Source organism: Protobothrops mucrosquamatus, unplaced genomic scaffold (genome assembly GCF_001527695.2).
Source record: "Protobothrops mucrosquamatus isolate PMUCROS unplaced genomic scaffold, P.Mucros_1.0 scaffold1595, whole genome shotgun sequence".
NCBI classification, from domain to species: Eukaryota; Metazoa; Chordata; class Lepidosauria; order Squamata; family Viperidae; genus Protobothrops; species Protobothrops mucrosquamatus.
The window spans coordinates 101,219-128,720 of record NW_015387758.1 but is presented as its reverse complement, the minus strand read 5'-3'; the positions used below and the strand labels follow the sequence as shown (position 1 = coordinate 128,720).

The following is a 27,502-nucleotide window of genomic DNA, read 5'->3' as shown; positions in this document are numbered from 1 at the left end:
CTGCCTCCAGGCGCTTTGGAAAATAGCTTGACTCCCTCTTCTTTATGGCAGCCCCTGAGATATTGGAACACTGCTATCATGTCCCCCCTTGTCCTTCTCTTCATTAAACTAGACATACCCAATTCCAGCAGCCGTTCCTTATATGCTTTAGCCTCCAGTCCCCTAATCATCTTTGTTGCTCTTCTCTGTACTCTTTCTAGAGTCTCAACATCTTTTTTACATCACGGTGACCAAAACTGGATGCAGTATTCCAAGTGCGGCCCTACCAAGGCATTGTAAAGTGGTATTAACACTTCACGTGATCTTGATTCTATCCCTCTGTTAATTCAGCCTAGCACTGAGTTGGCCTTTTTGGCAGCTGCAGCACACTGCTGGCTCATATTTAGGTGATTGTCCACTAGGATTCCGAGGTCCCTCTCACAGTTACTACTATTGAGCAAGGTGCCACCTATGCTGTACTTGTGCATTTGGTTTTTCTTGCCTAAATGTAGAACCTTGCTTTTTTCACCATTGAATTTCATTTTGTTAGATAGCGCCCAGTGTTCACGTCTGTCCAGATCCTTCTGTATCTTAAGACTGTCTTCTGGAGTGTTGGCTATTCCTGCCAGCTTGGTGTCGTCAGCAAATTTGATGAGTTCCCCATCTATCCCCTCGTCCAAATCGTTGATGAAGATGTTGAACAGCACTGGGGCCAGAACAGAGCCTTGGGGCACCCCACTACACACTTCCCTCCATGTAGATGCAGTTCCATTGAAGACCACTCGCTGAGTACGGCCGGTCAGCCAGCTACGGATCCATCTGGTGGTGATGCTGTCTACCCCACATTTTTCTATCTTGTCAAGTATTAGGTTGTGATGTACTTTATCAAATGCCTTACTGAAGTCCAAGTAAAGCTAAAGCTCAAAATGAACTAAGGCTTATGACTAAAGTCAAAAATAACAAAAAAAGCTTCTTTCAACATGTAAAAAACAAGAAAAAAGTTAAGGAAATGATTGGTCCGTTAGTGGGGGAAAGTGGCAAAAAGGTAACAAGCAACAGGGAGAAAGCAGAACTATTTAACTCGTTTTTCACCTCTGTCTTTACACAAAGAGAAAAAACAGTTCAACCTATCAAAAACAGTACCATAAAAAACAGATTACAAGCACAAATTAAGATAGGCAAGAAAATGGTAAGTGAGCATCTCTCCATCCTAGACGAATTCAAATCACGAGGACCAGATGGATTACACCCCAAGGTTCTCAAGGAATTGGCAGATGTGATCTCAGAACCACTGAACTATATTTTTCAAAGATCCTGGAGCACTGGGGAACTACCAGAGGACTGGAAAAGAGCTGGTTTAGTTCCCATCTTCAAAAAAGGAAAAAAAAATGGATCCAGGAAATTACAGACCTATCAGCCTGACCTCAATACCTGGGAAGATTCTGGAAAAGATAATCAAACAACAAATCAGCGAACACCTAGAGGCAAACAAAGTCATTATCAAAAGCCAACATGGGTTTGTCAAAAACAGATCATGCCAGACAAATCTTATTGCATTCTTTAACCAAATGACAAAATTAGTGGACCAGAGGAATGCTATGGATATAATTTACTTGGACTTCAGTATGGCATTTGATAAAGTAGATCACAACCTACTACTTGATAAGACAGAAAAAATGTGGGTTAGATAGCATCACCACCAGATGGATCCATAGCTGGCTGACTGGCCGTACTCAGCGTGTGGTCCTCAATGGAACCGCATCTACATGGAGGGAAGTGTGTAGTGGGGTGCCCCAAGGCTCTGTTCTGGGCCCAGTGCTCTTCAACATCTTCATCAACAATTTGTATGAGAGCATAGATGGGGAACTCATCAAATTTGAAGACGACACCAAGCTGGCAGGAATAGCCAACACTCCAGAAGACAGTCTTAAGATACAGAAGGATCTGGACAGACTTGAACACTGGGTGCTATCTAACAAAATGAAATTCAATGGTGGAAAAAGTGAGGTTCTACATTTAGGCAAGAAAAACCAAATCTACAGGTATAGTATAGGTGGTACCTTGCTCAATAGTAGTAACTGTGAGAGATAATCACTTAAATATGCAAAAAAGGTCAACACAGGCTGCATTATCAGAGGGATAGAATCAAGATCACATGAAGTATTAATACAACTTTACAATGCCTTGGTAAGGTTACACTTGGAATACTGCATCCAGTTTTGGTCACCATGATGTAATAAAAATATTGAGACTCTAGAAAGAGTACAGAGAAGAGCAAGAAAGATGATTAAGGGACTGGAGGCTAAAATATATAAGGAACGGTTGCTAGAATTGGGTATGTGTAGTTTAATGAAGAGAAGGATGAGGGGTGACATGATAGCAGTGTTCCAATATCTCAGGAGCTGCCATAAAGAAGAGGGAGTCAAGCTATTCTCCAAAGCACCTGAAAGTAGGACAAGAAGTAATGGATGTAAACTAAGGAGAAAAGCAACCTAGAATTAAGGAGAAATTTACTAACAGTTAGAACAATTAATCAGTGGAACAACCTGCCTCCAGAAGTGGTGAATGCTCTAACAGTGGAAGTTTTTAAGAAGAGACTGGACAGCGATTTGTCTGAAATGGTATAGGGTTTCGTGCCTGAGCAGGAGGGTGGATTAAATGACCTCCAAGTTCCCTGCTAATAATAATAATAATAATAATAATAATAATAATAATAATAATAATAATAATAATAATAATAATAATAATAATAATAATAATAATAATAATTATTATTATTATTATTATTATTATTATTATTATTATTATTATTATTATTATTACTCTGCATTTGGAAACTTTAAATTAATATACAATCTTATTCCTGTGTATCTTTTAAAATAACTACAGATCTTCGGAAAAAGATCAAGGACTAGGGACTTAGTGGTTAGATGACCACTTTCTCCTACAACAAAGAAAAGCTTTTAAATTAGTGCTTGCATTTTTTTCTATTAAGAAAGCAATGTAATTAAGTGAACTACTAACAAGTCAACTTCCAAACTGTAACATTTGTTGGGACAACAGTGTTATGAAACATCATTGCTAGTAGCATTAGTAGTGATCAGAGAAACAAGATTACGCAGGTGAACACATACATATTTGTGTATTAGAAATAAAATAAAGTACCTGCCATGGATTTAAATTATGAAATATTAATTGTTCTCTTCCCATTAAACATCTACATCTGGACCTGGACTTGAGTAAAACATGCAGAGAATGAGCCATAATATAGACTGCATTGTAAACATTGTAACTATGGCCACTCATATTCATTTCAAATAATATATTTGGCAAACTCTCTAGCTTTTCATCCCCAGTGCACAATAAGTTGTTATCTTTATTTATATGGGAAATGTGTAATGGGCAGTCAAATGCCTGTTCCCAAAAATTCTGAATGAAATTGTCTTCTTTTACCCAGAATGGCCTTACAGTCTGAAGAAATTCTTGGAATCCAGGTGGTTCTTTTGAGCGAACTGCAAATGAAAGAGCACCATGGAAACTCTGCATATCCCAAAGTCTCTGAATTGACAGTGATTCATAATTCCAATGAGATGTAACAATCCACACTTTGCCCAAAGTAGGCTGTGAATTCCAAGATGCTAGAAAGATGATCATTCTCAGATTTTGTATGGATGGAGGGACTCCATAGACCAAACACACTTTGATTTTATCATCTGTAAAGAGGTGGGCATATCTTAACTTCATTGAAATAAAGTGTATATATTCATCCAGATATGCTTTCTTTGGTGTTCTAAGTATGAAAGCATAACAAATGTTGTTTTGGGAAAGCAATGGTCCAATTTTCTGCAAAAACATGTCACCATAGTCATCATCCACAGCCAAGATCCCAATCCAATTCCATCCAAAATGTTGAAGTAATTGAATAATTCCAATGTACTGATAGGTTTCATTTGGGACCATCTGGTACAAAAATGGAAATAATTTTTTATCACCATGTACTGGGGTAAATGTTCCATAGGCAAGCTGAAAGGCAATACATAGGAAATAATCATTATATTCAAATTTTAAAATGGGTTCATCTTCATTATAACGAAGGCAGAAAGTTGGCACTCAAGGGTTGATGAAAATGATGCAGCCAGTTCATATACCTGCAATATTACATCACCTAAAAGGGTTGCTTATGTGTTTCTGAGCCCATTTTAACTGAATGTGAAAACAATTAAAAAATAGCACAAGATCAAAAGACAGGCATTTATGATCTGCAAAGGTCTTCTAGTTTGATCATGTAAAGGGAAGCAAGCAGCATATGGCAGAGTAGACAAAGTATTTTCTGTGGTGGCCCAACCACTTTGAAACTCAATACCAATCAAGTAGCAGGTAGAAGAGATTCTTTTCTGTAGTGGCACAGAAGGGCCTACCTGAGCAATCTTATAGTTGGCAAGAACATTGGCCATAATGGATGAGGTCTCTGTCAAACGTCCTCCAATGGTAGCAATAAATGTTTTCGTTAAATCACAGGTAAAGTTAGGAACAAACTTCTGTTGTGTAGAAAGTAAGTTCAGGATTGCCTTATAGGTTATCCTCTCAATAAAGTAGTTGTTCAGAATGTGGAGACCCAAAGTGATGTTCAGTAAGAGCTCAGGATTCCTGTTGATCTCTTTGATAGCAAACACCAAAGCAAGGATGTACTGATATGACTTAGGCGCAGAACTGCAAACAAACAAACAAACAAACAAACAAACCAAACCAAAACAAAACAAAACAAAACAAAAACAAACAAACAAAAAACCCTATCTACTTAATTAAATAACATAAAAAATGTCTACCAACCTTCTTCTGTTTTTATATACTAAAAGCTATAAAGTATTAGGCCATGAAGTTAAAAAATATAGAAGAAGCCTTACAATTCACTAAGAAGAAGCCACCTCAGGCTGTAGATACTGAAAACCAGCAAGAAGAGTTGGAGGAGACCCTGAACCAGTTCACCATCATTAAATACCCTAACTTCTTCAAAAGGGTTGCTATATTTTGTTCCAATGCTAGTGTACAAAAAAAAAGCTCAATGACTTTTCAGATGGATGTCAAAAGGAACTGGGAAAAAGAAAAACTTGTCCTTGTCTTGAGACAAGGAAATATTTTGGACCATTGAAAAAAAAAAGAAAGGTTTGTTTTTTTCACTACCTGAAATTTTCTTTTGAAATAAACAGGTCATGGCTTATTGGCAGAGAGTAAGGTTTGAATCTAGATTTTCAAAAGTTACTCTTTTTTCAAATATGCAGACTTATTGCATCTCCTTTCACTGAGTCAGACAATATTAAATATTTGACATTAATTTACTTCACTCATTGTTGTGAATACAAACAACTTCATACATTTTTGTGAATAAAAATCATAATTTTAATTTGTTCAGTTATCTATAATTGACAGATTGACAACTTATCCTAAACTATTGCAAATGGTTTATGGGCCACAAAGCCTGCATTCGGAAAATACCAAAGTCAAAATCAGAATACAGGATACAGAATAAAAGTATTAAAAGGGACCTTGAAGGTCTTCTAGTCTAACCTCTTGCTCAAGTAAGAAATCCTATAACATTCTGTACAAATAACTGTCCAAACCCTTTTTGAAAACCTCCAGTAATGGAGCATCCACAACATCTGGGGTCAAGCCATTCTACAGATTTTTTTTGTTCTTACCAACAGGTATTTTATCCTTATTTCTAGTTGGTTTCCCCTTGATAATTTTCTATCTATTATTTCGTCTACTTCCCTCAGGTGCTTTGAAGAATAGATTGACCCCATCTTCTGTGTTACAACCCCTCAAATATTGGAAGACTGTTTTCATATCATCCATAGTTCTTAGGCATACCCAGTTCCTGCAATCGTTCGTCATATGTTTTAACGCTCAGCCCTCTAATCATTTTTGCTGCTCTGTTCTGCACTCATTTCAGAAGAATTATATATTGATTTGGTGCAATGTGTGAGGACATAGGGACTTTTCTACTTCATACATTTCAAAGAGAGAGAAAACTAATTAACAGAAAATTCCTAATGACATTATAGTTATGAAAATTTTTAAAGGCATATCACTTTATAATCCTGTTGCTTAGCTCTCCCCCCCCCATCATTTCCTCCAACTGCCATGCGCTGAAGAGAAAAAGAAATATAATTCTTACATTACTTCATTGATCAACATCTGAGAGGGCTCTTCTGTGAAGAATAGGCTATTGTGAAAGAAGATAGCTTGGGAGAGAATTGCCCCAATGATAACATTTCCTGGCTGAGCAAAGTGATGGTCTATAAGAAGTGGGTCATCAACTATGTTGCAATTCATATCATATGATTTACATGTAATACAGAACAAGAACAGAAGCATCATTGTGGTCACCCCCATCCCATTGTTGAGAATTTCTATTCTGAGAAATAAGAAATTCTGTTCTTATACAGAAAAATATCCTATCTCTACACTATTAAAACTCCAAGACATCATTTTTCCTTATCCTTATATAGATGGCCTCTAAACTGGTTATAGGAATATTTGTGTCAAACATATTCCCTTTATTTTAAACATGAGTTTTCAGTTTGTTCTTTGTCTTTGACTTCAGTTGCTTTCAAACTACTTTGTGATCTTCATTTCTTTTTTGGGAAGAAAAGTAATTGGTATGATTTTCTTCTTTATCATTAAATTAAATTAATAAAATTCTAAATGTACAACTGTGTCCTTCAGGCAATAGAGCTCCCATTTTTTCATTTCTCTTCCATAATCTCTCCACCTTTGAAGATAAATTCTTTTATCTAAAAGAGATCGAACAAGAGGCCATCTATGTCAAAATTGAACAGCCCTCTCTCAACAGAAGGGGGAGAGATATGACATCATCTATCCCTAGTCTACAAACACAGTCCTTTCAACAGTTCCAAGAAGACTCCACATCCATTTGAACTACTCAGGTGACCCTGATGATACAGATAAATCTCCAGATTGCATCAATGACTCTCTAAAAGAATGCAAATGACCAGCTGCCTGCAAGGAGTATAGATCTTTTCATTCCCCACCATCCAGTCAGAGCTGAAGAAGCTTCTTGGATGAGAAGCAAAAAAATGTCTTCAAAGAAAAAAACAAGAAAGTCCAGTTGTGTCATGAAAAAGCATCTTTGGGGCAGTACAAGGGAACAGAATTTCTCATTATGTGAGGCTCACCCTTTCAACGTACACCCTCTCATTTATGAGAGTTAGAATGAAAAAAAATATGAAGGGGAGGGGGAGAAAAAACAGAAGTATAGAAACTATTTGACAATGGACCAGAGATAAAATAGCTTAGATTATCATATGAAAATCAAAATAAAAAAGCTTGAAAAAGTAGCTCTTTTACACAGTACAACAAATGATATTTTGAATATACAGTAGGTAAAAGCACTCTTATTATTAGGCTGCCTTTCTGAAAACTGAATTTAATATCATAAGTAATGCTAAAGAAGAAACCTATAATTTTAACAACAATTCGGAAAATAATCAAGTTGTCTCCAGCTTTCAGTATTATGCACATCTCTCTTGAGAAATGGGCTAGAGCTGCATATTTAATTTACTTTGGCTATAATTTACTTTGATCACTGATGACATGAAAAAGTGCCATCATCCTTTGTTACATCACATTTCCTGAGAAATATACAAGTCTGCTTTCAGATACAATAAAGAGATAACATACAATTAGTATTTGTCATTGTGATACCAGATATTTTACCTTTTTCCTAACATTAAAAACTGTTTTATTTTTCTATTTTCATATAGTTTGATTAATAATCATGTCTTTTTTCTTAATCTGTTACTGCACCATTGTCTTTAATTTGCTCATTAATATGTTAATTCCTTTTAAAGGATCTTCCAAAACTAACACCAAGTCTGCAAAGTCTCTGTCATTAACAGTGGGTTGTGTTTTCTGTGATGAAAGCCCATTTCAAATTGTCAGAGGCCTTCTGTACATCTAACAAAACCAAAACAGTCTGTTTTTCATTGTGTTGCTCCAGTATTGCAAAATATCTTACACAATTCTATCATTGCCCTTAAAGTGTCTTTTAGCCAGAAATCCTCATTGACCCCCATGAATAAATTCTGGCAAAATTGTATTCAGTACTGGACTCAGTTGTGAATAACTTGTAATTATAATTCAATAATGAGATCGACCTATATATATTCTTCTTAATGCCAAATGTATTCCTTCTTTATTGGGCCTGACAATAAATTTATTTTTTTAAAAAAAATCATGTGTCACTTAAGAAATAAATGATTTTTTTTCTCTTTTGAGGAAAATGTGTTCTGTTTATATTCTACATTAAACATTTGTTATCCATAATCAAACAAAAAATCAATGCCTGTAGCACCCAGTTCAGCATACTCCTTTTATTCTCCTCTACTGGAGTTGGGTTTTTTGTTTTTTTGTATTTTCTTTTGACATTTCTGATTGAATCTTCTCCAATGCCTCTTTGAATTTCTCTAAAAATTACCAGGCAAAGAAATGTGTATATGTCTCTGTGTGTGAATGAGAAGACTCTTTTCCCAATCACAGTTGGGTCTTACTTCCTTTGGCCTTTCCTAAATGCAGAAAGGATCTGTTCAACTGACAGACCCTGGAAAGCATGGGGGTTTGGCCAGAGCATAGGACCTTTTGTTAGGGAAAAGGGAGAGGCTGTGTGAAAATGGAATATAAAAGTTAATGAGAGAATTGGATTTGGGCACCCAGCTGATAAGGCCCTGTAAGCAAAGCCCAATCACAGGAGGTGCCCATACTACTGCAAAAAGCAGAGGTCCTCCCAGACCCCTCCTGGGTCTGAAAACTGACGATCGTTGTAGGAGGTGCCCGTACCTGCTGGGTTGGGGACAGCAGGTCATCTTAGACCCTTTTTGGTCTGAAAAACTGATGGTGGTGAAGTTTTCTGGTTAGGAGGAGTCTGTACTATATGAGGGAACCAGAGTCCTCCCAGATGTTTTTTTTTTGTCCGAAAACTGACAGTGGGGCATCAGGGTTAGTGCTGCTAAGAGCATCAGGGTTGTGCTGCTGGAAAGGAACCAACTAAGCCGATTGAACCCCACATCCTAAGGGGAACATGGGAAGCTGTAATTTGAGGGTCAGGTCTAGATCCCCCATTGGATTTGCTTGAGGAGCAGGAGGAGACACAAGTGCCCATCCTAGCTGGTATAAAAAAGAAATGAGCAAAGGAAATTTGTGAAGAATGGGCTTTGCTCAGGGCTTTGCTGGGAAACCAATTTGGCTAAATAAAGGTACTTAAAAGAAAAGAATATACAATATAGGAAGAGTGATTTTTTTTTCTCTCGCTCTCTTTCTTTCTACACAACCATGTGATATGTTAAGATTTGTGCCTTCCCTAAGTTGAGTTAACTGAAATTTATGGTGGGAATGACCAGGATATGAAAATATAACAGGTCTGCTTTCCTTTGCTGTTTTCTTTCTTTTGTCTTTGTGTGTGTGTCAGTGTCAAGCTCTTTCTGTGTCTTTGAGGTAAAGACAACTTGAACATGCCTTTAAAATAAACTTTTCCTTTAATATCCAATAGGAACATATACAACCTAGTAAAATTCAATATTTGTACATGGCAACTCTTTGAGGTTTGGATAATATATGGACATATTTATAAGATTCATCAAAATTTACAATCATGTAATCATCATCCATGTTAAACTGGATAGGACACATCTGTTCTTTGATCTAGAAACACACCTCTTTTTAAGGATTTCTTTTCTCCATATTGGATTTTGTGTATAAATGAAGTGAAATCAAGGTCATGGAGATTTTTCCAAATTCCTTCAAAGTAAATTAATATATAAAGAAATAAACTTCAAGAATAATCTAAAAAAGTTTCATTAAATATGAATTTAAAAAAAACCAGTTACGTTTGTTTTCTTCTTAAATGTTCCTTCATGTTCATCTCAGGTCTCACTAAAGTGATATAGAATTTGGGGGAAAATATACACCCCAGTAAACCAGCACTGGAGGATAAGATAGAAAAGATCTCCACAGCTACCATGTATTTCCCTTTGGTGCTCAGGTAGGTTGGAACAAATGACAGCCAGACGCTGCAAAAGACCAACATGCTGAAAGTTATGAACTTGGCCTCATTGAAACTGCTGGGTAGCTTCCTGGCTTGGAAAGCAATATTAAAGCTAACACTAGCCAGGAACCCCATGTAACCCAGGACACAGTAAAACATGATCACTGAGCCCTCATTGCATTCCATTATGATTTCTCCCTTCAGCGAGTACAGATCTATATCTGGATAAGGGGGAGAGGTACTCAGCCAAAAAGTGCAAATCCCCACCTGGATGAAAGAACCCAAAAGGACAATAGAATTGGCCAGTCCTTTCCCTATCCATTTTCTCAATCTGGAGCCTGGTTTGGTTGCCATAAATGCCAGCATCACAGTAATGGTTTTTGCCAACACAGACGAAAGGGCCACTGAGAAGATAATGCCAAAAGCTGTTTGTCAGAGAAGGCAGGTCATCTTTTCAGGTCTTCCTATGAAGAGGAAGGAGCAGAGGAAGCAGAGAAGAAGGGAAAGAAGGAGGATACAAGTGAGGCTCCAGTTATTGGCGACAATTGGAGTCTCTCTAATGCATCCAAAAGATTCCAACCACGAGAATTGTAATCAAAGAGAAAACAATAGCCATTGTAATAAAGAAGATTCCCAAAGATTCATTATAAGTGAAATAGGTGATCACTTGGGGAATACATTGATTTTGGATATTGTTGGGATACTGATTTTCTGGACATTTCATGCAGGCATTCATATCTGAAAAAAGAAGAAGATATCTTTCAAATATACCAAAGTTTTTATCAATATAGAATACAAACAGCACAGGTGATGTTGATACCAATTATCTATTTTTAAAAAAATAGAATAGGAATTGTCAATTTTAGTCAAAAATATACAGGCTGGTGTCTTCAGCTTCGTGCTTCTGGCATGCATATTTTCCAATGAGAAAAACTGAGAAAGGAAGATCATTTTATTACAGTTTATCAGAATATTCAGACAAAAGGGATTTCTCTCATTCGAAGAGGCAACCCTGATCTTTAGCTTACAACAGCTTTTATAGTTAGCATAACAAAGAAAAATCCAAGAGGAAAGTTGATTGGACAGGATTAAACTAACCTCCCCTTTGCATAGAAAATCAGTTACACGTGGTCAGGTATGTTATGTATTTGCATCCCATAATATCACACATCTTCATTAAAATGAGGTCTGATATCAGAAGGGGCATAAATTGTAAGAAAAATGGTTGTTTGGAGTTCACAAAAGTGATAAACCAGACCCCAATTTGTACTAACAAACTTTTTCTTATCTTCAGATAATCTTCAGGCTGTTTATCTCTTCAATTTAGGAATGTTAAAAGCTATTCCTAAATTCCTGTTTGTATTAAACCTAAACAGAGAAAATAATCAATTTGAAGATTTCTCTTTTCAGTTTAGGGATGTTTAAAACTATTCCTAAATTCCTAGAACATTCTTTTAAGACAGAGAAAACAAGTCAAATTGAAATACTAAATAACTTTGTTAAAATATAAAGTTAATATACAACGTATCTACTGTATGTTAAGTAACAATTACAAAATCCATGTCATTTGCTCCTCACTGTGAAAAAAAATTTGAACAAAAAAGCCCATTTTAAATTGTCAAAGGCCTTCTGTACATCTAAGAAAATGAATACAGTCTGTTTTTCATTATGTTGCTCCAGTATTCTAAAATATATGGCACAGTTCTAACATTGTCCTTCAACTGTCTTTAGATGAAAATGCACATTCATTCTCATGAATAAATTCTTTCAAAGTCATTTTCAATCTATTAACTAGAATTATTGTGAACTTTTAATCATCATTCATAATGAGATCAAGCTATGGCTTCTTGTTAAAGTCAAATCTTGTTCTTCTTTAGATACTAGGTGTGACAATATGTCTTTTTGGCAAACTATATCTTCTTTTACAAGTAAATGATTTTTCCCCTCTTTGAGGAGTATTTGTTTCATTTATATTCCAATTAAGCATTTGTTATCCATAATCAATCAAACAAAAGAAATCAATGCCTGTATCACCCATTTCAGTACATTCCTTTCATTTTCCTGTTCAATTGCTAGAGTTTTTGAATGTCCTCCAATGCCTCTTTTAATTTCTCTAAAATTTCTCATGCTTCTGGAAAGGATTCAGTCAAAAATTCTGCCTTTTAAAAGTAGAAATCATGCCTTCTAATTTGTCCCATCAGATCTTTTTCTTCCATCAATACCTGAAGTGGTAAAAGAGGAAGTAAGAAGACAAAAATATTTTTCTGCTTTAATCAGTCAGTCAAAAAAAGAATATTCTTTTGACTTCTGAAGAAGAAAAATGTCAGGTTGAAATGTATGGAGAATTCTAAGGGGTCCTGATTTGTCTCAGCTCCAATAATATATATATATTATTCAAAAACTTTTTTGGGAAGACTTTGCAGCAAAAAGGATGGGTTTGACAGTGGAAGCATGGGACGCATGTGAGAAAATGGATAAATTAATTGCTGATGTCAAGCAAGTCACCAATAGCTTAAGAATCAGAAATAGAAGGGGAAATAAATAAAGTGTTTTAAATCAACTCCTCATACGTAGTTATAAGTAAAATGCCTAGGGATGTAACGGTTTACTTTTGGGGGGAAGATGTATTAAAGAACATGTATTGCATAATCATTTTGAATAAAAATTAAAAATTAGTGATAAAAATATTAATATGAAAGAGATCCCTACTAGATCCCTACTTGAGTCCAGTCCACTATTCCAGCTAGTATCTAATGACTGGAATTGCCCAGGTGTTGATTGCCTTCATGTTATTTCCTCCATTGAGTTTGGACTTTAAGATCTTCTTCACTCTATTGATGTATTCCCCTCTAATCTTTTTCTTGACTTCAGTGTGCTTGATGTTGTCAGTTTGAAGGATATCCAAGTAGTAATCTTCCTCATCCAGACTCTTAATGTTATTTTCATGGGGCATCTTAATTCCTTCAGTTTTCACTATTTTTCCTTGTTTGATAGTAAGTGTGGCACATTTGTCCAAGTCAAACTCCATTGCAATATCTTGGCTATATATACGGACAGTGTTGAGCAGCGATTCTATTTCAGATGATGTTTTTCCATACAGCTTCAGATCATCCATGTAAAGGAGGTGGGATAGTCTGGCAGATGTTTTTGATGTTTGATAGCCATGTCCTGAGTTGTTGTTGTTGTTATTATTATTATTATTTAGAACAAAGTGAATGTCAATCTCAACGGGAATCTGGACTGGCTAAGGCTGTGAAGATCAGAGTTGCAGCTAAAGAATTTGAGAGACTCTTTGAATGAATATGATTCACAAATTCATAACTTGGAATATCAATGGGGCTAATACCCCATTAAACTGTAAAAAGACTTCATTATTTGAAAAAAAAATTGTGATGTGATCCAGAACTAATGTTAGGAAAAGGGATTTAAATATCAGATAAATAAAGATTTAGATGTAGAATTTGTATCAGCAAATTTAAAAACGGGATAGTCCTGAACATAAAACCACATTTGCAATCATGTTTGTTATTGTCTGATGAACTTGGTAAGTATGTGGTGGTGGAGGTTTTGACCCAAGGGATTAAATCTATTATTAATAGAACAGAATATTTGTAGTTTAGGATTGAACTGTAAAATCCTTGGTGGTCTCTGAGCTTGGTTATTTTCTTACAGATGATTCATTAACCACCTAGGTAACATCATCAGTGCTGTATTGTGCAATATGGCAGTACTAGTATATCACAGACCTGACCTAACCAAGTATACTAACATGTAAATATTCAGAATCATGGACCTCATCAACCTTTGCCTTATCACATACCATACTTTCAGTCTGATGCACAAATGTAAGACACTAAGAAACAGTCACAGACACGTTTTGAGCAGAAGCTGAAGCTGCTGACAACCTCTGTCTTGTTTATTGCTTTTATATTCTTTTTACATACACAAGCTTTCTTAATCATTAGATGCTGACAACAGTTTATTCATTGGAAAATTCTTTCATCTTACCAACTATTTTCTAGTTACATATTATATGGTCAACAACTAGATAAGGAACAAAGACAGGAAGATCAAAGACAGGAAGATAGAAGAAGGAACTAAGCATATTATCTGTTTTGGTACGTGAGGCATTAGGTCAAGGGGTGTTCCATGACCTTTTGGCTGCTTCACTGGAGCAAAGGCATAGGAGCAAAAGAGTATAGAATTATGAGATTTGTGGGGGTGCAAAGCACGGCAGTATGCTGCACGTGCATGTTACCCCTACACACAAATATACCAACAAATCAAAAGAACACCCTTGGGATCACCATTTTCAGAATGTGTAGCAGATAACCATAATGAAATGCCCAGAAACTGTAGCATTCCCATGCTTACCATGATACAATGACAACATTCTGGAATTGCCCAATCCTGCCATGAAAAGAGGCAATCTATTTCAGTCGTCTGAAAGGCCATGGTAAATGAAAGGAGGGTTTTTGGTTTCGTGAGATGAGAATCAGATCTAATACCTGAGGGAATTGGAAAAAACTCTGTGAGAACTCAAGGGGCAGGAAGTGTTGCATAAGGCATTTCAGGGGGTGGGGGAGACTTGGGAGGGGCAGGACAGACAAGCCTGGGCATATGCAAGGTCTCCAAGGTCCTTCCTGTTCTCTGCAGTATGCCATGCTCTGCTATATCATACTGGCCGAATGGTTAGAATACAGTATTGCAGACTAATTCTGCCAATCGCCAGCAGTTTCGAACAACTTGAGGTTGACTCAGCCTTCCATCCTTTTGAGATCAGTAAAATGAGGATCCAGATTGTTGGGGGCAATATGCTGAGTGTAAGCCACTTAGAGAGAGAACAGTAAAGCACCGTGAAGCAGTACATAAGCCTAAGTGGTATTGCTATTGCTATAAACAATGCATGTGTGCATTTAACAATTTATTGGGCAGTGCAGGAACAAGGTGGTCATTAGGTGAGATGCTTACACAATGATTGTTGTGCCCTGCATCCAGGCTTCATTACCATTGAATCTCAAGGACTACTTATTTTGTTCTAGTTTTTGAGGTCAGATTTCAATAATAATTGCAATGAAAATTTTCTCCCTCTAGTGACCAAAAACCAATTTCCAATAGATTGTTAACAAAAATAAACTAATTAAAACAAATGTATTGAATCACAAATTGTCATAGTTCCAATCCAATCCATAAAGAGATAGATAAGCAGGAAAAACATTCTCATGGGGAAATTAGGCAAAAAAGATCAAGTTTCATAAATTCATTTGTTTCACCAAATATATAAAACATATAAAATTTGTTTTCTTTGCTTTAAAAAGTCCAATTCATCTTCCAAAAAAATTCCAATAAAAATAATAAATCTTGAAATGTTGAAAATCACCAGGAGGGATAAAGTATGCCCTATCAGAAAGGAGCCTCTTTCATATAATGAAAAAATATGAAACAAAAAAAAGACAGATAAGTGTTTAAAAAATGACGAAGCTAATTGACCCATTCAGTCTACACCACAGCATCACACAAAGTGTTTTCCCTGTCTCTCACTTATTGCAAAAGAATTTTTGTGATTTTTTATTTTGCCAGTGCTTGCTGTGACAAATCACACAATTCCTAGAATGCCCCTAAAGGTCAGGGGAGCATTTTAGGTTTAGAATTCCACTGAGCCTAACCAAATGGGCATTGATTTAGAGACAACTCTGCACAAATGTCACTCTGACATTTTCCTCTGATCAGAAGTGAAAATAGTATTCTTTTTTGATTGATGGATTACAGCATAAAAATATCTGATGGGACAAATTGGAAGATGTGATTTTTACTTTTAAACAGCAGAAATTTTAATTGAATTCTGTCCAGAATGCATGGGAGTTTTTAGAGAATTCAAATACAAGTTGGTGGAGATTCAGATGGAAGTGTCAGAGGAAATTACATGAAAATTCCAGATGTGAAATAGGAAAATGAAAGGGTTGACTGAACTGGGTGCTGGAGGAATTGATTTTTCTAATCTTTGGTTTGATTATGCATAACAAATGCTTAAAGTGAAATATAAATGGAACAAATGCTCTTCAAAAGAGAAAAAAACCTCCTCACATTTATTTGCAAACCAAGATATAACTCATCAACAACAGAAACATATTCTCAGGCCCAATACCAAAAGAGGTAGAAGATTTGACTTTAGGAAGAAATTTCAGGGTGATTTCATTATTGAATGATGATTGCAAATTGTTCAAAATTGAGTCCAGTTAATAGACTGGAAATAATTTTGCAAGAATTTATTCATGAGGATAATGAAGATTTCTGGATAAAAGACACTTTAAGGACAGTGCTAAAATTGTACTGGATATTTTGCAATACAGGAGCTACATAATGAAAAACTGGCTGTTTTTGTTTTATTAGATGCACAGAAGGCCTTTGACAAGGCCTTTAGGATTACAAGATGTTCACAATGATTGTAGTTGATAGACTGAACGTGATTTTGCTAGAATTTATTTCTGAGGATCAATGTGAATTTTTACCTAAGAGATATTTAAAGGACAATGCTATAATACTGCAGCAAAATAATGAAAAAATAGGCTTCATTGATATTCTCAGAGGCCTTTGACAACTTATTTTTCAAGATTTTTTTTCACAAAAAGCACAAAACATTGTTAATGTTGGAGATCTAAGAAAACACTGTATGTTACAAAAGAAGCAAGATAGGGATGCCCACCATCTCCTCTCTTGTTTATTTTGTTTCTTGAAATACTGAACAGAAATATAAATTAAGATGAGAGGGTTGTGGGAGTAAAGCTTAAAATAGAGTTAAACACTTTTGCAGACTTGGTTCTGGTTCTGAAATATTCTTTAAAGGCAGTTAGAACATTAATGGCCAAATAGAAAGATTTCAACATTAATTAAAAAACACAAGGCTGTTAATAAAAAATATGGCAATAGAAAACCAAATATAATTGATAAAGAAAAGAGATATTAAGAGTAGGAAGAAGGTAAAATATCTAGTACCACTATAAGAAATATTAATTGTATATTATCTCTTTATTGTGCCTGAAAGCAGACTTGTATATTTCTCAGGAAATGTGATGTAACAAATGGTGATGCACTTTTATGGCATCAAAAATTAAAGGAAATTATAGTCCTTAAATACCCAGGTCTAATCCATTTCTCAGGAGAAATGTGCATAATACTGAAAGTTGAAAACAACTTATTTTCTGAATTGTTGTGAAAATTACATGTTCCTTCTTTAACATTACTAATGATATTATACTCAATTTTCAGAAAGTCAGACTAATAATAGGAGTGCTTTTTCCTGTCTTCAGAATATCATTTGTTGTACTATGTATAGAGAGCTATCTATTCAAGCCTTTCTATTTTGATCCCCATATGGTATTCCAAGCTATCTTGTTTCTGAAGCTCCAGTAGTTCTATACTTTTTTTGTTTTTTTCTCCACTCTTTCAATTTTCTTATTCTAATCTTCATAAATGGGAGGATGTACTTTGTAAGGATTATTATCCCACTCTGAAAAATTCTGTTCCTCTGTACTGATTCCTTAGACCTCTTTAGAAAAAAAAACCCTTTATATATGGAGAGATCATGGAACAGAAATGAACTAATGGAAGCTCTATTGCCTGTAAGATGTGGTTGTACATACAGAATTTTACTAAAATGAAGAAAATCATCCGAATTTCTTTTCTTCCCCAAAAAAGAAAAGAAATTAAACTCTGAAAGTAGCTTCTCAAATATAAAACTCTTTTTTTAAAAAAAAAAATGACTTTAGTTCATGATGCATTAAATAATTGAAAAGAGCAGGAAGCAAAGATAATTTTTAAAATAAAGGGAATCTGTTTGACTATTCCTGTTTTGTGGCAACCATTTTAGAGGTCTTCTATATAAGGATAATGAAAAATGATATCATGGAGTGTAATGGTGCCAAGATGGAGTATTTTTCTGTATAGGAACATGTCTCTTTCTTAGGATGGAAAATTTCAATAATAGGATAGGCATGACAATAATGATGCTTCTTTTGTTCCTGTTCTTTATTACATGCAAATTGTATGCTTTGAATTGTACCGTGCCTGATGACCCATTTCCTATACCCCATCACTTTGCTCAGCCAGGAGATGTTATCATTGGTGCAATTCTCTCTCAAGCTTTCTTCTTCTACAATAGCCCTTCCTTCAGAGAAGAACCCTCCCAGATGTTGATCAATGAAGTGATGTAAGGAATTATATTCTTCTTTTTTCTTCCAACTAGTGGGAATTGGGGAAAATGATTGAGGAAAAAGAGTTAAGCAATAGGATTATAAAGTGATAGGCTTTTAAAAATGTTTATAATTATAATGTCATTAGGAATTTTCTGCTAATTAATTTTCTCTCTCTTTGATATGTAAGAAGTTGTCTGTTAAGTAGAAAAGTCCATGTGGCTTCAAATATTGTACCAAATCAATTACAATTATTCTGAATTCTTCTAAATTGAGTACAGAACAGAGGATCAAAAATGATTAGGGGGTTTGAGGCTAAAACATATGATGAACAATTGCAGAAACTGGATATGTCTAAAGACTAGGGATAACATGAAAACAGTCTTCCAATATTTGAGGAGCTGTCACACAGAATAGGGGTTCAAACTATTCTCCAAAGCACCTGAGGGAAATACAAGAAGTAAAAGATGGAAAGTTTTCATGGGGAGAACTAAGGATAAATTAGCTGACAGTGAGAACTATTAATCAGTGGAATGGCTTCATTCCAGATATTGTGGATGCCTCATAAGTGGAAGTTTTTAAGAAGAGATTGGACCATCATTTGTCCAGAATGGTATATCACCAAGGGGTTGTACTAGACGTTTCCTTCCAACTCCATTATTCTTTATTCCATATTCTGATTTTCACTTTGATAGTTTCTGAATGCAGCCTTTGTGATCCATAAACCATGTTTAGTAGTTTAGGATAATTTGTTGGTCAATTATTTCTGGCTGAGTAAATCATCGTTATGATTTGTATTCACAACAATGTGTGAAGTTGTTTGCATTCACAACAATGAGTAAACTAAATTACTGTCAAATACTTAATATTGTCTGAGCCAGGAAATAGAGATTCAATAATTAGTTCACATATTATATAAAAAAGTAGCTTTTGGAAATAGATTCAAACCACACTATCATTGAGATATAACCTGGGTTTTTTTTTTCGAAAAAAAGGTGATAAAAATATTTCCTTCTCTTTGCATTGGGCCAAATTATTTAGTTGTCTAAGGGAATGAGAAGTTTTTCTTTCTCCCAGTCCTTTCCAACATATATCCCAGCAGACATTGAGCTTTTCTTGGAAACTAGCAATGGGTCAAACATAGCAATCCTTTTGAAGAAGGATGAAGAACATTGCATGTTTCAAAGTTTCCTCCACCTCTTTCTACTGGTTTCTAGGAACTGCAGCCTGAGATGGCTTCCTCTTAGTAAATAGTAAAACTGGTCTATGATCTTCCTTGAATTTAATGGCCTACAACTTTATAGCTTTTAGAACATGAAAACAGAAGTAGGTTGGTGGACACTTTTTATGTTATTTCATTAAGTAGATAGATTTTCTCTTTTCTTCTTTCTCTTTTTTCCTTTTTATATTTTTCAGTTATGAACTTAAATCATATCAGCATATCCTTGCTTTGGTGTTTGCTGTCAAGGAGATCAATAGGAACCCTGAGCTCTTACCAAACATCACTTTGGGTTTCCACATTGTGAACAACTACTTTATTGAGAGGATAACCTATAAGGCAATTCTGAGCTTAGTTTCTCCAAAGCAGAAGTTTCTTCCAAACTTTTCTTGTGATTTAACAAAAACATTTATTGTTGCCTTTGGTGGACGTTTGACTGTGGCCTCCTCCATTATGGCCACTGTTCTTGTCAATTACAAGATTCCACAGGTAGGCCCTTAACATGGCTTTCTAGAAATTCCATATTTTTTTAAATCCTTGAATTCTTAAAGTGCCTTTAGAATAATTTTCAGAGTTGACATTCACTGGGGAGAATCTGGAAGAACACTGTATTTTACATTCAGTTATGATTAATACGAATAAGCTGGAGGGATAACTAAACATTTATAAATGATATTTATAAACATTTATAAATGTAATTTTCTCCAAATATTCGAGGAATAGATTGGCAAACACCTGGTGATGCCACTACAGAAAAGAATCTCTTCTACTTCCTGCTTGAGTGGCATTGAGTTTCAAAAGTAGTTGGGCCACTACAGAAAATATTCTGTCTCTGCTGCATGCTGCTTGCCTTCAGGTGATCAAACTTGATATACCCTAAGACCAAAAGCCTGGTTTTTGATCTTGTGTTATGTTTTAGGTGTTTTCACATTCAGTTAAAATGGGTTCAGAAACACATAAGCAACACTTTTAGCCGAAGAAATGTTGCAGATATATGAATTGTCTGAATAATTTCCAGCAATTTCCTTAGTGCCAACTTTCTGCCTTAACTATAATGAAGATTAACCCATTTCATATTTGTATGTAATGGTTCTGATTATTTGCTGTATATTGCTTTTCAGCTTGTCTATGGAACATTTTCCCCAGTACATGGTGACAAAGATATATTTTCAATCTTGTACCAAATGGTCCCAAATGAAATCCATCAGTACACTGGTATTATTCAATTACTTCAGCATTTTGGATGGATTTGGATTGGGATCATAGCTGTGGATGATGACTATGGAGATATGTTTTTGCAGAGAATTGGACCATTGCTTTTCCAAAATAACATTTGTTATGCTTTCATGCTTAGAACACCAAAGAAAGCATATATGGATGAATATACACAGCTGATTTCAGTGCAGTTAAGATATGATCAACTCTTTATCGATGATAAAGTAAAAGTGTGTTTAATCTATGGAGCACCACCATCCATGCAAAATCTGAGAATTATCATCCTTTTAGCATCTTTTTTTTCATGGCCGCCTTTGGGTAAAGTGTGGATTGTTACATCCCATTGGAATTTTGGATCACTGCCATTTCAAAGACTTTGGGATATGCAGAGTTTCCATGGTGCCCTTTCATTCACAGTTCCCTCAAAAGAGCCACCTGGATTCCAAGAATTTCTTCAGACTGTAAGGCCATCCTGGGCAAAAGAAGATAATTTCATTCAGAATTTTTGGGAACAGGCATTTGGCTGCCCATTACACATTTCCAGTATAAATGAAGATAACAAGTTATTGTGCACTGGGGATGAAAAGTTAGAGAGCTTGCCAACTACATTCTTTGATATGAACATGAGTGGTCACAGTTACAACATTTACAATGCAGTCTATATTGTGGCTCATTCTTTGCATGTTTTATTAAAGTCCAGGTCCAGATATAGACATTTAATGGGAAGAGAGCAATTAATATTTCATAATTTAAAACCATGGCAGGTACTTTATTTTCTTTCAAATACACAAATGTTGTGTATGTAATTGGGCCATCGTGTTTCCTTGATCCCTAGTAATGTTACTGGGAATGAGTGTCATTATTTCAGAATACTGTTGTCCCAATGAATGCTGTAGAATGGAACACTTCCTGTTCCATGATAGGAAAAGTTTTCAGTTAGTAATTCGATGAAGAACAATAGTAGGAAAAAAAAATGCAAGCATTGATTTAAAAGCTTCCCTTTATAGTAAGAGAAAGTGGTCACTTATTCTACAGAATTCATTGTGATCACAGTCCTTTGTGTTTTTCCAAAGATCTCTGTTTATTTTGAAAGATATGGAGGAATTTGTTAAAATTGTGATTTAATTTTGGTGTAGGGCCCACTTGGTATAGCTGTCAAGGCTCAAAGCCAGCCAATTATTCTCTCTCAGCCCTAAAAAGGAGGCAGTTAGAAATCTCTGAAATCTTGCTAAGAAAATTGCAGTACCCGCAGGACATTTCCATGCAGTCATCAAGAATCAACACTGACTCAAATATGCACACCTGCAATATGCAAATACATGCACACACAAAAATACAAATTCACCTATGACACCTTAAATCCTCATTTGCATTTTTCAAAGCAGGATAGTCCAGTTTGAAAAGTAGTTGCGATTTCAAATTCTTGCTCTTGCTTTCTTTTTCATATAATACAGTTTCATTCTGTCTTGAAAAGCATTGTATTCAACAATACGATGGGAGACACTATCAGTTTTGATGGAAACAGAGAATTGATTACAGACTTTTATGTTGTAAACTGGATTATTTTGCCCAATAATTCCTTTTCTCGAGTCAAGGTTGGAACATTGGCACCTCGGGCTCTACCAGGCAGAGAATTAACTCTCAGTGACAATCAAATTGTATGGCACAGAAGCTTTAACCAGGTGAGAAGAAGCACAGATTCTCAACTAATAGCAAAAGTAAATCTCTCTTTGGAGCAATTGTCAAATACATGGCACTAATTGAAGAAAATTGTGTCTTTGTGTTTTGGGGCTTTTCAAGCTGATGAGGTATAACATTTTCTATATATGCAATTGAACACTGCTGTGTCTGTGGCAGATTTATGGCAAATGCTTCCATTTGTTCCTGGGAAACAAAGATTGTCAACTTAGGTACAGGTAGTTATTGACTTATGATTAGTCATTTTATTTTATTGAAATTAAAACAGATTGAAAAAAGTTACTTGTGATCCATCCTCAAAGTTACAACTGCTAGCTCTGCTGCAGTCATATGATCAGGCATTTGGCAAACCATTATTTTTACAATCAGTTGCAGTGAGTAAAAGTCTCATGACCACGATTTCCAGCCTTTTTTTTTTTTTTTTTTACTAATTACACATTTGGCACAATTTATTTGCTTATTGACCATGTGTGTCAATTATGAACTATGCCATTTGTTTTAAAACTATGGTGACTCATGTTACAACCATTGTAAAACCAGTTGTAAAATGAAATCTGGTCACATAGTGCTATGACCCATGACTTCAGTGACTGGTCATAAGTCAACGACAACCTGTAGTACCCAATTCATGCAACCTATTGGAATATTCTAGCCCAAACAGAATCTTGACATTTATGACATTTTCTCATATTTAGAAATAGCATTAGGAGCAATATAAAATGTTCAAATCCTGTGAAAACAAAACTTTTTGCCAACTCCTCCCCATTAATTCAAATATTCAATTTTACATTTTCTTTTTCTTCATCATCATAGGTGTGGGTTTCTTGTTTGGGAAAGCTCTATTGATGCAGGTATTTTATCATTTTATTCCTCATATATCTTAAGATGCTGCCTGTCTCTCTTTGTAATGACCACTGTGATCCAGGCTCCAGCAGAAAGAAGAAGGAAGAAGAGAAATTTTGCTGCTATGATTGTGCACCTTGTCCAGAAGGGCAGATCTCTGACAAAAAAGGTGGGACAAAAAAAGGTTAGGACTTTGGCTAATTGACCTGTGAATATCCAGCTCATGGCCTGTATTTAAATACAGCAAAAAACAAAACAAAACAATCCCACATGATAATCGCTCCTCTCTGTCTTCAGCTTTCTTATGTATCTATCTGCTTCTCATGCATCTGTATATATAATTAAAATTTCTTTATATATAACTTTTATTGTTTTATCAATGTACAAAATACAAAAAATAAAAATAACAATAGAAATTAAGGGCAAAGAAAAGGGGAAAGAAAATATGAGGTATAAGGGAAGAAAGAAAACTTCTGACTCTTTTTTAGCACAATACAAGATTACAATATTACAACTTTTTACTTTTACACATTAGTATATAATTAGCCATTTCTATAACAACAAATCTACCCAATCGGCAAAACCAAAGTCAAAATTTCATTTTTTCATCACAAGCACAAAATCTAAAAGTGATATCCAAATAAAAAACATCAATATATTCTCCTCTTTGAATAGAACAATTAAATTAACCATTACTGCTTTATCTTGCTTGCTATTGAAATAATATGTATTTCTAATTGCACTTAATAATCTTTATAAATATCACCATTTATATTAACAAAATTCACTGTATTCTTTCAAATTCTTTAACCTTAAAAGGTTTTTTTCATCCATTTTAAAAGACTAAGCTTTTCTTTAAAAATATTTCTAAAATTAAAGCATTCTAATATATTTTTTAAATGTCCTTTTAGCATACGTACTTTAAAGTTCACTTTCAGACCAATAAAATTCCAACTAACTCCAATTAGCTTATTAAATTTAGATCACTCTCTCCAAGTTACTATCACAGAATATTTTTTCTTCTTGTATACATCCTTTTTAAAGGTCTAAATTTTTCTTCAAGCTAATATATCTTTTTTTTAAATTTTCTCTTAACATATTTTGAAACACACTTTCAATAATATTTTACAAATTTAGGAATTACTTAAGTGTTTTATATATAAAGGGAAAAAAATACATTTTCAAACTTTAGATTGAGACTTTCTTAATTACAAATATGAAACCAATGAAAATCATCCTAATTCCAATTGACTCATTAAGTTTAAGTCAATCCTTCCATCTTATCTTCATGGAATAAAATCTTTTTCTTCTCTGGAATCTTTGCCAAGTAGTTATATGCTTTTCTTTTTCTCAAGGAATTTCCAACCTTGTTAATATCCATGAGGAAAAAACCCCAAACTTGTCTTTTTAAAAGTTACAAATTTTCTTGGAGTTTTTCTTTCAATTGTGTTGGGAGGCTTCTATTTAAACCATCATAATAAAAATTGGTGTCAGGTTTATATTCAAAAATTACAGTTGACTCCTCTGCATTGTCAACGACTTGTAAAATTGCCTCAGTTGTTTGGTAACTTTTTACCCATATTTGTATCTCTGAAGTAGTTTGAATAGTCATTTTAACATCCTTAAAGCAGAGCCATTCTACGAACTGATGGATTTTATTTAAAGAGTTTTCAAATACATGTCTAATAATTTGCTTCTTCATTTTCTTAACTCCCTCTTTAGTCAAAGAGTAGCTTTTCTGTAAGCCACTTAAGAATTGCTGACCAATCAGGAATCATAAAATAGGAAAGTTTTAGTTTTAGCCACCTACAGCAAGGCAGACTAAGCTATAAATTACTAAAAATAGTAAACTAAAACCACAACTTTCTGCCCTTAAATTACTCCATCATTTTTTTAGCTTGCTTTAGCAGCCTTTTCCCCAGTGGTGGGACTCAAATACCTGAACAACCAGTTATCTTATTGGATGTAGCATTGACGCACATCTGATCAGCCGTTCTAGGCCTGGGAGGCCTCCTCCAGGCCTCTGAGACCTAGAATAGGTTTCCAGAAGCAGTGTGCATTCAACCATTTCTCCAAACTCATCAAAATTTAGTTACCGTTCTGCTGAACCAGTGCAAACTGGCTGAATCCCACCACTGCTTCTTCCTTGTTGCTTAACAAGAAGAAACCCCCAAAATGATGCAGATTTTTAAAAAGGAATAATAGAGACCCTATTTTAGAGACCCTCTTTTAGTTTAATAAAGATTAATAGTCCTTAAAACTAATTAAGAAATCAAAGGCACAACTTACTGTCTGTTTGAAAAATAAATTCCAAAACAGCTGCTTCTTCAACCATGAACTGATTTCAGCCCCATCCCTCTCCAGCTTTTGGCACACAAACTGCTTTGAAGCTCAGCTCCTAAAACTACTTGCAGATCTGTAGCTGTATTGGAAGATTTTGAGGGATAATTCTAGGACTTTCCCTACTCCAGGAGAGTCATATAAACTAAAAGAATGCTGGTTCCTTCTGCTGATATATTATATATGTTAACATCGTTATTAAACCATTAGTGCCAATTATTATAAAATTTATTTCTGCAAACTTTGATGCCTCTGAACTTGCAAATATTGTTAGTCCAAACTGGAATAGTACTAACGTCTATAAAGAGTCTATTAAGAACCTCCTCATTTTACAAAATAACAAATAAGACAGAATACACTTATCTTCAATTCTTATTTTCAGTTAACTCTTACCCCTCCCTATGTATAATGAGAAATCTCATCTTTAAATTATGAGATTCTTGTATATTTTTGTACTCAAATTCCCATCCTATCTTGACAAAATAGATGACAGGTATGAACAGTGCTTTTTTTCTAAAAAAAAAAAAGTGCTGGAGATCACTCATGTCATACAACCTGCCTTGCCTACTCTACAAGGTTCCATCCAAAAAAGGTGGTGGAACTCCGTTCTGGGTGTTCTATGAGAAAAAAAGTCCTGGGTATAAATATTAACATCAATAATGCCCTACATACTCTATATATTCTATATTAATAACAGTTTTGGTATATTTTAAATATATCTTTTTTCTTTTTCCAGATATGGATGCTTGCATGAAATGTTCAAAAAATCAATATCCCAACAATATGCAAAATCAATGTATTCCCAAAGTGCTTACCTATCTCTCTTATAATGAACCTTTGGGAATCGTCTTTATTACATTGGCTATTGTTTTCTCTTTGCTTACAGTCCTTGTTCTTGGAGTCTTTTGGATGCATCGAGAAACTCCAATTGTTAGAGCCAATAACCAAAGCCTCACTTGTATCCTCCTCCTTTCCCTTCTTCTCTGCTTCCTCTGCTCCTTCCTCTTCATGGGAAGACCTGAAAAGATTACTTGTCTTTTACGGCAAACAACTTTTGGCATTATCTTCTCAGTGGCCCTTTCATCTATATTGGCAAAAACCATGACTGTGGTTCTGGCATTTATGGCAACCAAACCAGGCTCTGGAATGAGGAAATGGGTAGGGAAAGGACTGGCCAATTCTATTGTCCTTTTGGGTTCTTTCATCCAGGTGGGGATTTGCAGTCTTTGGCTGAGCACCTCTCCCCCTTTCCCAGATACAGACCTGCACTCACTGAAGGGAGAAATCACAATGGAATGCAATGAAGCTTCGGTGATCATGTTTTACTGTGTCTTGGGTTATATGGGCTTTCTGGCTAGTTTGAGCTTTACCATTGCTTTCCAAGCCAGGAAACTGCCCAGCAGTTTCAACGAGGCCAAGTTCATCACTTTCAGCATGTTGGTCTTTTGCAGCGTTTGGCTTTCATTTGTTCCAACCTATCTGAGCACCAAAGGGAAATACATGGTAGCTGTGGAGATCTTTTCTATCTTATCCTCCAGTGCTGGTTTAATGGGATGTATATTTTGTCCCAAATGCTATATCATTCTGTTGAGACCTGAGATGAACAAGAAGGAACATTTAATAAGGAAAGAAAAGTAACTATTTCTGTTTTTCATTGTAATCCATAATTATTTAGGATCTTTAGCTCATCCCATTTCATAAAGTGTTTTACAGCTGCTCTTATATTAAAACATTTTATTGTATTTTAGTCTTTCTTCATGTAAGATAGATTTTTGGGAAATATATGCAGTATGATTCATGTTTTCTTCATAAAACATACTTTATAGAATAACATATAGTCATTTGAAGTGGACATTCTAAACATCAAAGGATGAAATCAGTTATTCAAAATAACTTAAATCATTATATAAATCCTTATGAATATGGATTACTTGTATCCATATAATCCTTTTAGATTTC

At 35.0% G+C, this 27,502-nt stretch overlaps 2 protein-coding genes across 2 annotated transcripts in view; one reads left to right on the top strand and one right to left on the bottom strand.

Moving 5' to 3' along the window:
- The window catches only part of LOC107293368 (vomeronasal type-2 receptor 26-like), a 13,628-nt gene extending 7,271 nt beyond the window's left edge, over positions 1-6,357 (bottom strand). The window contains exons 1-3 of the mRNA XM_015822517.1: positions 6,155-6,357; positions 4,398-4,689; positions 3,448-4,002 (exon numbers count right to left, since the gene is read on the bottom strand). Coding sequence (XP_015678003.1) covers positions 3,448-4,002; positions 4,398-4,689; positions 6,155-6,357 — 1,050 coding nt within the window. The remainder of the gene's footprint in view (positions 1-3,447; positions 4,003-4,397; positions 4,690-6,154) is intronic.
- An 11,673-nt stretch (positions 6,358-18,030) lies between these two features.
- LOC107293367 (vomeronasal type-2 receptor 26-like) lies at positions 18,031-27,181 on the top strand. Its single transcript, XM_015822516.1, has 6 exons — positions 18,031-18,245; positions 19,645-19,936; positions 20,569-21,426; positions 22,117-22,344; positions 23,246-23,387; positions 26,280-27,181. Exons 1-6 carry the CDS (start codon positions 18,031-18,033, stop codon positions 27,179-27,181), a joined length of 2,637 nt encoding a protein of 878 aa, XP_015678002.1.
- The last annotated feature ends 321 nt before the right edge of the window (positions 27,182-27,502 follow it).

Coding starts and splice junctions, on each gene's coding strand:
- LOC107293367 (XM_015822516.1), top strand. CDS start 18,031: ATGACAATAATGATGCTTCTTTTGTTCCTGTTCTTTATTACATGCAAA. Junction 18,246..19,644: donor ATGTTGATCAATGAAGTGAT/GTAAGGAATTAT, acceptor TATATTTTTCAG/TTATGAACTTAAATCATATC. Junction 23,388..26,279: donor AAAAGGTGGGACAAAAAAAG/GTTAGGACTTTG, acceptor TTCTTTTTCCAG/ATATGGATGCTTGCATGAAA.